The 11,937-nt window shown below is 33.5% G+C and overlaps 1 protein-coding gene across 1 annotated transcript; it reads right to left on the reverse strand.

The window, feature by feature from the left end:
- Positions 1-871: 871 nt before the first annotated feature.
- LOC117110724 lies at positions 872-11,937 on the reverse strand. Its single transcript, XM_033253501.1, has 4 exons — positions 11,749-11,937; positions 9,179-9,371; positions 5,660-5,793; positions 872-1,726 (listed from the first exon to the last, which is right to left on the reverse strand). The coding sequence occupies exons 1-4, from the start codon at positions 11,825-11,827 to the stop codon at positions 1,500-1,502; spliced, it is 633 nt and encodes a 210-aa protein (XP_033109392.1). The 5' UTR covers positions 11,828-11,937; the 3' UTR covers positions 872-1,499.

Consider the following 11,937-nt stretch of genomic DNA (forward strand, 5'->3'; position numbering starts at 1 on the left):
ACTATTCAGCTCCACTCCACAACTTTAGCATGTACGATCTTAAATCTGTACGTAAATTTAATATACGTATCAACATGAAACACTGTTTACTGCGAGATAAAATAAGTGTCAAGTAAAATCCAACCAGGGTATTTTTATGTCAATGCCTACCGTACTATATGAACTACGGTATATAGCTTACAACATATGTAATTAGCTAAATACCTGTTGAAATTATGAGTAGAAATATGCATATAACACAGACAGCGATCGGTAGACCATGGAAAACTATGTTAGATTACATGTCGACTATTCTAACTGGGATTAATCAGCGGAACTGCCTACAGTTTACAGGGTAAAGTACAACATACGGTACTCACTATGTTGTGTAGTTACACCTTATCCTGATTATGGAGAAATCAGCTAGTTGAAAATAACAATAAAACAAACACGAACAATTTACAATGCTTTTGATTGATATTGATAATTCTATCTGGTAATTAAAACTTTTATCAAGCTGGGTATTTGATTTCACATGATTCATGAGTCTACTAAGGAATAATTAGGCATTGCCTAAAATAGACATCTTTTTAGGTATAATATTCAGTAACTAATCTTCTTCCCCCTCACTTTTAGTTGGAGCTGGAGGCCTAAGTAACTCATTCGATAGAACAACACGTCGTGTTTAAGACAATATTCTATAAAAATCTTCTTTTTTTTTGCAGTAGGCCTGCTTAATTTTTTTTAATAGAATAACTATACCTGTATTAATTTACCTATAACATTACTGCAGTATGATCATTACTTCTTTATCTTAGAAACAATAGCAGTTTTGTTATCTATATCTATAAGTTATCATATAATGAACAACAAAATTGACGCAACCTACAAATTGATTAGCTATCAATAATACAATTTATTCATGTAATGTTTTATTTATATCAAGTATCCTGCATTATGGCGTCTGTTCTGCAATTTTGCTTAAGGCGTTATAAACCACATTGTCACTGCAGTGGTGGATTCAAGGGGGAGGGGCAGCCGGCCCAGCCCTCCCCCCTAAATTGTTCGCTTTTTTTAATGGAGGTTTAAAGAAAATTATATTCAAATTTTAAGTCTGAGACTAATTTTGCAATATCCGGCCATTTTGAAGTGCCATTTAGAAGTGCCATAATCACAAATGTTCTTACCAGGTAGGCCTATACATCATCCATCTGTGAAAGTACCTCCCCGGGCCCCCACTATTTTGAAATCCTGGATCCGCCACTGCACTGGCTATTAAATGTTACATTTTGTAAAGTAAACCTAATAGCTTGTTAACGGACGATTATATTCGTCCTTAGGATTTGTTAACTCGACGCTTATGTTTTTGATAAGCACGCTCTTACGGATCGACTCTGGTGCAGTCTTTACAAACATTTCAAATGTTCACTGTTCTAGAGGGCTACAGACGATTATTTGTATATCCTGTAAGCACTGTAAGCATAGAAAAAAGGAAGTTTAATACAGTTTCACTCTTGGGTTCAGCATTTATCTTGAATTTCCTTATTTTCGTTTGCTGATTGTGAGTCTACCATTTCCGAGCGATTGTGCCTCTTTAATGGATCTGTTTCAAGTGCATATTCATTATCTTCGTAGCTATCTGAGTTGTCTTCATCTTTGCCGTCATCATCAACAAATGATTTAATTGAGTTATGCGCAGAATCGTCCCAATCAAGACCACCAGCCTCCAAATTATTATCCTCCGAGTCTGAAAGTAAAGGAAAGTTTAACACTAAAAGTATTACTTATTATTACAATTATTATTATTATTATTATTATTATTATTATTATTATTATTATTATTATTATTATTATCAATATTATTATTATCACTATTATTATTATTATTATTATTATTATTGCAATAATCAATAGCTTTTCCGCTGTCTCAAGAATATCCAATAAAAGCTTTATTGATGATGATGAAACTAATAATAATAATCACAATAATATAGGCATAATAATGATGATAATAATAATAATTTATAATTACCATAATGATGATGATGACAATAAAAATAATATTCATTAAAATAGTAATAATTTACATTTATAAAGCGCTTTTTTTGTCTTGTTTTTTATATGTAATTGTGACCTGTTGACCCAATCCTAGCTGATCGAGTAGAGTTTGTCTCTTCTATAATTATGCCAGTTCATTATATAGGCCTAGTAAAGCACTTCATGCTTATTCTATGATTATATTTACAATTGAACACTCAAACCAGAGCAAACATGTTAATTTGTAATTAAAGCAACATCATTAAATATGATGAAACGTGTAAAAAATTCTTATCATGATCAACTTTAGAAAAAAATGGCATCACTTGCATTCGACCATTTTAGAATAATTATGCTTCCCCTGTATGGGATATGACCTGTAGCTTAGCTTCAGATCTGGAAAATCTTCAAATGAGTTGTGCAAGAATCTGCTGTACACGTGCATGGAAGCATACTAGCCATACAGCGCTACGTTTTTAACTTGGTTGGCCAACCCTCCAGAGTGGGCAAATTTATGTTAAGCAATGTTTATTCTACAAAATAAGAAATACTCAAACGCCGCAGTATTTATTATCTATGTTCAATTTTCTTGAAAATCTTGAAGTATATGTTTTACGTGGCATAAAAAACTTCTAATTTGCACAACTGAATTAAATAATTCATCATTTGTATACTCTTTACATCTGATTGGAACATCTTCAGCAATGAAATAGAAAATTCCGCATCAATTTATATTTTTTTTTAAATTATTTAAAAGATGGTTTTCTATCAAAAATAAGATATTATGATACTTGGTCCAAAAAATTAATGAAATACATACGAGGATAAGACTTGGTTTTAGTAGTTAATTTTCATTTATATTCTTATGGGTTGAAGACTGATTCAACTTGTACTTGTGGAAATAGTATAGAAATCCCATTTCATTATTTTATCTTGTGTCACTGTTTTGTTACTCAAAGAAAAAAGTTTGCAGATTTTTCTCAGCAAGAATTATTGATCAGAATTTATTTAATTTATTAATTTTTGGTTACCAGAATCTTACAAATGATGAAAATTGTGTTTTGTTTAACAAGGTTCAGATGTATTTTAGATACTGGAAGTTCTTGAATCTTAGTTTTCAATTAAATATGTACTATCTGTCATGATCTAAAATGCAATTCCATATCTGAGTAAACTGTTGTTTACTCAAATATGGAATTTGAGTAAACTGTTGTTTTACATAATGACCACTAAACTAAATGATAATTAACTTTAAAATTTTTGCTGTAAAATTTCTGTTGATCAGATTCTTTCATTTTAATGAGCTCTACAGGTTCAGATTGAATTAATTTTCTTTGACAGACAGTGTATCTTTAACCTTTTAACTTATCCTTTTATGCCAAGTGCCACCGTATTTTTCATTTGTGCTATGATGTTTTTCAGAGGTACCTCGTTAAAAAAGGCTTGAGATCGCCTTGTGAGGCACCTCTGTGAAATATTGAATCAAAAAAATATTTTTAAAAAAGCAACACTAAACAACATTCAATATAGTGACTATAAATATGTCTACTGGTGTGTATATATAGGTTCATTCACATTTTATTAAAACACGTGACAAATTGAAATTAACCAATGTATATGTACCTTTGTGGAAAATGTCCAGAAACGTTTAAAAAATGTGTTAAATTAAAGTCAAATGTCAATGTACGTTAGATTTGTAATTATTGAGCTAGCATAGAGACAATGAAGACGATAATTGCGACGACACATTGGCGCCTACATAACGAAATTTTACCTTTTCTTGTGATAGTAAAGTACGTGATTAGAGTACGACTGTTTCACATAGTCTAATCGCTATAGCAGAGGCGCGTCCACAAAACGACGCTTTTTAACATCCAATCACATCAGAATTCCTGGATGAAGCATTCATTGGATACGGTCATTTGTCAGAAATTAATGATGACGTCAGTGTCATAGATTTACTCGTACTTTAATGCCATTGCATTGCCTAATCTTTTAAGCAATTGCGTTGACGTATAGTTCACTTCTCACTTGTTCACTTCAGGTAAATCATCGAGTCAACAACTATCGGGATCATTCTTGTTGGTACTCGTTTGACACTGAGTGAATACTCAGTATTCGTACTCGGTACTCGTTTATATTGTAAAATAAAGTTAGTTACAATGAAAAGGTCAACGATTGTTTTAACACTCTAATTTAAGAACAAATAATGTAATGTGTTAACTGTTGTCAATTAGGACTACATTTTTGCTGTAATAAAACGTACACATTAACCTACAAGCACTTTCTTAATTGCCCGTAATACCAATAAGTATCAGGCCATAAATTTAATTTCTGCACCCAGTTAAAGGTTCTTCTACGCGAATTGCTATTTATAATTCTCATTAATCTTAAAAGTGACGTTTGAAATGATGAAATACATTGAATGGTTATATATTGCGCCCTAGGGTATTCAAAAATATCCGGTGATGACGTCATTAAAACTATTGAACCAATCACATGCCCGCATTTTGTTTATATATTCTTTCATTCGACTAGTTCACATAATAACCAGGAATGATCCATTTCAAAGAATCGTAAAAGATAAAGGATTCGATTCAGTTACACTTTACACAACTAAAACTTATTATTACAGCATCATCTTTGTTAAAGTTAAAAATACATCAATTTTCATCCTTCTTCCTTCGAAATTTCAGTATAATTAATTTCCATTCAACAACAACCTGAGAAACATAGGATGGAATAAACAAAATCCTGGCATCTGTATGAACTGAAGACATTAAAATTTGGCAACAATTTGAATAATTGTGTGCTGGCGAGTATTTCAAGCTTACAGTGTTATTCTTATTAAAATTAATGATTTATTGTCGGTTAATATCTGCACTGTACTTAGGCTAATTGATTTGCCATGTTAACCTGTCAATAACAAGATAGCATGTTATCACACAGGATCAGAACACAAAAAATAAATTTCTATGTTGTCAATCAGATTATTGTCGTGAATTTATAATTTTAAGTACATAATCGGATGATTCTGCTTAAGATCTTAAAACGCAGCACTATACCAGACTATGCCGTGTTCGACAACAATGATTGATATTCGGTATAAATATATGTGATGAAGTCAGTAGATGTCCGAACATTAACGTATTGGCAGAGAAAGTTAATTATAGGATTATCTATAATTCTTGTGTCACGCCTTCCACAATACAGTGAGAACTTGCAGGTTCTATTCCCACAAGAGACCTTTTTTTCATACAACTTTAATAAGAAACTTTCGTTGATGAACTATATTTGATTCCTATATATTTGAGCACTTTGATTTATACCTTATTTGTGTTCCTAGTGCTAAGCAGCAACTTATATTATATTATATCTGTCTCTTATACACATCTAGATGTGTATAAGAGACAGCCGCTACACAGTACATCAGCAGCCCCTCCCCACACAGTGCAGACGTTTGCTAGGTAACAACGTGATTGCACCTTCCTTCCCAGGTGTTCATGTAACATTGACATAATTGTTAGCTAACCAGTTGTGTGTATTTCTTTGTGAAAATGAGTACCGCGGCGTACTCTGTGTATAAGAGACAGGGCCTAGTATTATTATTATCATATATTGAATATATTATATTCAATCCTACCTGCGTCTACTTCATCAGCTTGTATGCTATATCGAGGCAGGTCGTCTTGACAACAGTAGAAACAACAACACGTAATAGACATGGTGAATACCATAACAAGGCCGATGAATGTTAGGAAGAACACGAATGTCGCACTGAAAAATACCACACAGAATATTATGAATAAGAGAATCATTACCTTAACTAATAAATAAGATATATACATATACATATACATATACATATATATATACATTAATTAGGCAGCACTAGTCTTTAGTACATGGCGAAAAACCGAGATCAATATGATACGCCCAGCTCTTCTTATAAACATTTGACAAGACGAGATCTCCTGTCGGCCCTCCAACCGAAGCTCTCGATCTCAGAAATGAGCGGTGAATATTGTTAGTTTTTCTATCGTGATTCGAATCATTTAAAAATTCAAAAGGGATAATGAGCTCAATGATTGTAATTTTCTTTTACCTTTTCCCAAAAGAAGCAATATTGTGAATGAGATTAGTGTATTTTATTATGCAATTAATAATTAATTACATTATAAAATACATACCTGGTCCTGGTAACAACTGAACATACGCTACCAGTTACCCGAGGCAGCATCTTGCCTCAGATACGTTTTCTTTTAAATCCATTTAAGGGATTCTATACTGCAATAGCAACATTTTTTAAATCCGGGTCACATTTTTAAAATGTTTTTAAATTTCCATCGAAAGCAATTAGCAATAAACATAAAACCAACATGAACATTTACTACACAGCACCTTCATCTATTATGAAATTTGCTTGTGGTTATCGCATTGGTGAAATTAATCACGATGACTAACAGAATTATTATCATAATTCAACAAGAATTCAAGAAGAAAACAAGAAGAAAACAAGAATTATTATTATATAAGACTATAAAACTAATAAACTATCGTATTTTGCTGTTGACGGCCGTCATCAGAAGATGGTTTATCATAATAAACTTACAGTACTGAAATTGGAGGCTTTACAAATAGTTAAAAGCATGGAAACCATTTTCAATTTCCGCACAGTTTCAGCTTATAGTTAGTTCTGTTACAATCATCAGGAAACCGGACTCATGTTATATAATTTCATAAAGCAAAACAGGCTGTAGGCCTATATCGTTTGATCATCGATATTGCACACAGAGATAACATTGAATTATTTCACACAAGTAATAAGAAATATGTTCATGATTTTGTAGGGTCCGGCGACCCTACAAAACATCGGTCCTTGACTAGAGTGGTGACTCATGGTTTCATTGAAACTCTTGCAGTGCGCTTTGGAGCAATAGGTCCTACAATGTTTTTAAGTATAAGACCTTTCTAACCACCGTCAGGATGAAATGTCATGATTAAAAGCTATACTATTGCCAGAATGTAGAAATCTTTTTCCGAACCTACATGATACTTATTGTACATGGCAATAAAGTATTTTAAGGCAAAGCTTAAATGCGTTCTTAGTAGAGCTGACGTAGCACATAATACAGTTGATGTTATGGGTATTATTTTCTATAATAATAACTGTGAAACGTTTTGGTCCAAGGTCAAAACAATAAATGCCAAGTCTTTACGACTTACTAAAGTTGTTGAAAATGTAATGCAATGGTGAGGAGGATATTTACTAGTATATATAGTTTACGGCATGATAAATTCTGGAGGTAACACGAGTTACGATGCTCGCTTTCCAATCCAAAAATCCAAGACTTAGATAGTTGTATAATGTATGTCGATCTTATAAACGTTATTATCACTTAGCAAGACATTAAATTTACCATTTGCAATAATTGGCTAATGTACCTAAATAAATAATAAACAATTTTATATTTTCCTTCCATATTGCTTAAAAAGCGAACTTATCACTATCTTTAAAATGGACTCTTAACATAATGAAACATATTAATTTTTCATTGAAAAAAATTAAATCGAATTGGATTATAAATAACTACCTGATATTATTTTTATAATTAACTCTGTGTCATAGGCTACATGGGCCCGAACGCCGCGTGCGTCTGGTTACCTAGCAACCGAAGGGCGCCCATACGTAAAAGGAGAAGGGCGCCGCGTACGTCTGGACTAATTTCCACCCATAGAGATATAATAAGAATGTTTAATAGCTCTATGTTTCCGCCTCATTTTTGCTATGCGGGTACTCTATCTTGTATCTTTGACCTGAGGCAGTACATCATTTGTAAAAATCCACCATTAGACCACGGTTTACGGTACCCATGTTTGGTCTGAAGACTCCTCCTGACATCTTTCTCTTCTCGATAAAATCCAAGTGACATTATTCATCTGCTCCGACCATAGCTTGGTTCTGTTAGAACTTTTAGCTCGTCGGCGCAACGTTACTTGTCTTAATTTTCTTTATCTTTATTTTAATCAGCATTAGCTCTGATGAGGTTTCTAACATGTATCCTGTTAGTAAGTTTGCCAGAAACACCCATTTCTCGATTTCTCATTAGTTCACTCATCCACATTTTCCATTCCCTGTGTTTTTAGTCAGGTACCGGTACCTCTCTCGCAGCTGATTGTTTTCGAATTTAACCTTTCATCTTACTAAATTCTAATCTTGTTAATAACTATTAGAATATAATTTCATTGTCATTCAGTGTATTGCTTTCATTTACTTAGCATTTTGGACACATACAAAAAATTATGGTAAAAGGATATTTTTTTAACTTTCCATATTTTCTATTCGTAAAGGTTATTCTCCATTTATGAAGCATTTATGAACATGTTGATGATTGTTATAAAAAGAGAAAGGAAATTTAAAACGGTTGATAGTAGCCTATATGTTACATACAGAATTATTTTAATGATATGCACTCGTTAGCATTGCGTTCAATCATTAATTAAAGAGTTTGGGGTATTTATATTTTTCATCATTCTGAACTTAAGTTTAATCTATGCGGTTACTCGGCTAAAACCTGTTCAATATTTAATTATATGGACGTCAGATTGAGTCATTTTACATAATAGTTTGACATCTTATGCTAATTTAAAACATAATATCGTTAGTTACTTGGTTTAACAGAGTGTCGAAGCGAATAGCAGAAGATTATTTGTTGTAAAATTGCACAGCAGAACTTCGATTAATTTAATTTAATTGGCAAACAAAGAAACGTCACCACTTTGCTCTAAATCTTGAATGCAATTAAAGAAGCGTCAGAATACTATTAAATCCATTAAATCAACATTGGCCAAGCATCATATATCCAAGAATTATTTTAACATTTTTCTGGAAAATATTTGGTGCATACGTTTTTGGTAACTACAAAAAATACTGTAAAAAGTTGTTGTATAATCATTATAAGCATCAACTTTATCCATCATCATTATTATCATCATCATCATCAACGTCAATGTCAATGACAACATTACCATCATTATCAAACCTGCAATTTTAAAGTAACTGCATGCTTTGTGCTTATCAGTAGGTCTACTTAGCACTTGGCAGCATAGATTCTCATCTCATCTCATTTACTCTTATGCCATCTTTATTGCTTAGAATTACCTGACATTAGATGACTGTTCAATACTCTGTAGTATATTGCGAGGCCAGTATATGGACTGCTTCTGATTGGAGCAGCAAGTTCGGTTATATTGCTCTCCACAACAATATGGACCTGTAATATGGTCGGAGCAATTTAGAGTTGGTCTGTAATTGCCATCGAGGTCATAATATTCTCCACAAAGTTCACTTGATACTAAAAGTTTTTTTAAAAATGTGAAAAAGACGTATTTATAACATTATTAATATTGTGAAATCAATTATCATATTTAAACTTTTGGTAACTGATGATGAATAATAGTATTATTTAATAATACAAAGAACGGTTACAATGTCTTACATTCTGTAATATTAGGTAAAACGTTGAGTATCTAAAAGTGTTGTTATCTACACTTATTTTTTGAGAAGATCAATTACCTCCGCCAAAGGAGGTATCTATTCACCACTGTCTGTCTGTCTATTCGTCTGTTGGGCTGTTTGTTCGTGTGTTGTCACAGCCCTGCATATTGTTTGGTATTCAATCAGAGGGTGGAGGTATGGAGTCACTGCTCTAGTTTAATTAGCACTCTTTATTTTTTATTATACCCATTGTCTTTCAATACCAAAAATAACGATTGTATTCGTCACTCTAGGTACATTTTCTAATAGTAATTAGAACATGGGAAGCAAAAATGAACTTTTTTGAATCATAGGGGCCTAACGTTTTATATTACAATATTGAAAACAGAATTTTACAATAACATTACAAGTAATCAAGGTTGTCTCATGTGCATTAAACCTCCATGATTAGAGTTGCATGAATGTAAGATAAGTGGTAATGAAAATAAAAACAACTAACTAGCCGATTTGGACACACTGTTTAAGAAGTATAATGGACTAAATCGTTAAAAGCAGTAAGATGTGTAAAATAACCTAGTCTGTTTTGTTAACCTTAATTTTTAACAGCGTCAATGATGCTGATTATCGTCCATTAGCAAACCGCTGCTACGTTCCCGGATTCAATTAGAGAATGATGGATCCACATACATATTTTTCAAAGACATAACGTAAATTTACTGACGTATGATAATGTATAATTACAATTATTAACATTTTATCCATGTTTGTATTACGTAGTAAAATAGGGTGGTTTCCTGCTTCAACATTCATAGTTTATGAATCCTGAGGGTCACAGTTACACGTGGATTTTTTTGGTTAAGCAATTTCCCACATCAAAAGAGCGAGATGTGATTTTCCGTCAGTGAATATTTAGTGGGGTCCTTCTGTTGGTGATTGGACAGTACACCGGGAGACAACCCCTACTCTTTTCCGAAAAAACGTGCACATGGACCATAAATTCACACGGGGCCAACGGCTTAAACGTCTCATCCGAAAGACGGTGCGCTATTGTAACTTGTATTTCAGCCCTCTAACTGAAACGCAAGGAAAGCAGCGATGGGAATTGAACTGGGACCTAGAGATCTCCACGGTTCAGCGCACACACAGTGACTACCACCAGATTAGCCAACTGAGCTAAGCTGCTCTCTCTAATTTATAGCAACATGGTTATACCACTGTAAACTGTGAGATAAGTATATTAAATGAACATCTCTATTAATGTTTAAATACTCATTAACGTCAATTAACGGTGCATTTGTTGTTTAAACCTTGTCTGGTTATTTCTTTCTTTAAATTTTAATTATACCTATAATTATTGTAGTTACCCCCCCCCCCCTAAATCCGCCCCTGAGTTATCGTCGCGTTTGCCAATCCGATTGAGTTTATTTCTAGGCACTGGGCCCAGTAGTGGCGGCAGCGAGAGTGAGGGCAGGGGCACCCCCTCGCGTCGGACAGCCTTGGGCCCCTGCTGTCGTCCGACGCACAACTAGGTCTAAAAAATAATAATTTGCCTATCAAATAACTTTATTTTGGCTGCCAGTCTAAAAGCACATGAATGTTTGTAAATTCTAAGCCATAAAAACTCTCCCCGTGAACTCTACATGAGAGTTTTTTTCCGTCGACAAAGGCTTCATCGGCCCCTTGCCCCGACTCCCTGTATGACATGTCGGACCCCTTCGGAAAGTTTCTGGCGCCACTGCTGCTAGTGCCAAGGATTGGCGAAACATTGGACTTAATCGCTCTTCAAAGTGGCAATCTCGTCAGAAGACAAACATACACATAAAATGCTCTACATAGACTATGCCTCATTATGAGGCTTTGGAGTGGAGAAATTACAATGTCGTGAGACAAAAATCCTGTAACCGTAACATGAATTGAACCCAGCACCTAATATCGGTAAGCAACCATCTTATCCACTAAGCTATTCAACTCATAATCATGCCTTCAACTCCTCTCCACAACTTTATTAGCATAAATAAGATCTTAAATATCTACGTAAATTTCTGTAAATACAAATTAAATAATATGTATCAACAAGAATTAAGTTTACACACGTTGACTGTGAGATAAAAGGAAAGTGTAAAGCAAAATCCAACTATAGGGTATTCATGTCAATATTTATTATACTCCATGTACAGTATATTAGTAGGTCTTCTATAATATACAGCCTACAACATACGTAAATTGCCACATACCTGTTGAAACTATGAGTAGAAATATGCCTATAACACAGACAACGATAGGTAGACCATGTAAAACTGCATTAGAGGGCATGTCGACTATTTTAACCCTGGTTTATCTGCCGCATTGTATACAGTTGATAGGGTAAAGTACAGCCACTCACCTTGTTGTACAGTTACACCTCTTCGAATAGAATGAGAAAT

This window comes from Anneissia japonica, unplaced genomic scaffold, assembly GCF_011630105.1.
Source record: "Anneissia japonica isolate Jap-2015-1 unplaced genomic scaffold, ASM1163010v1 scaffold2756_len2360902_cov194, whole genome shotgun sequence".
Lineage (NCBI taxonomy): Eukaryota > Metazoa > Echinodermata > Crinoidea > Comatulida > Comatulidae > Anneissia > Anneissia japonica.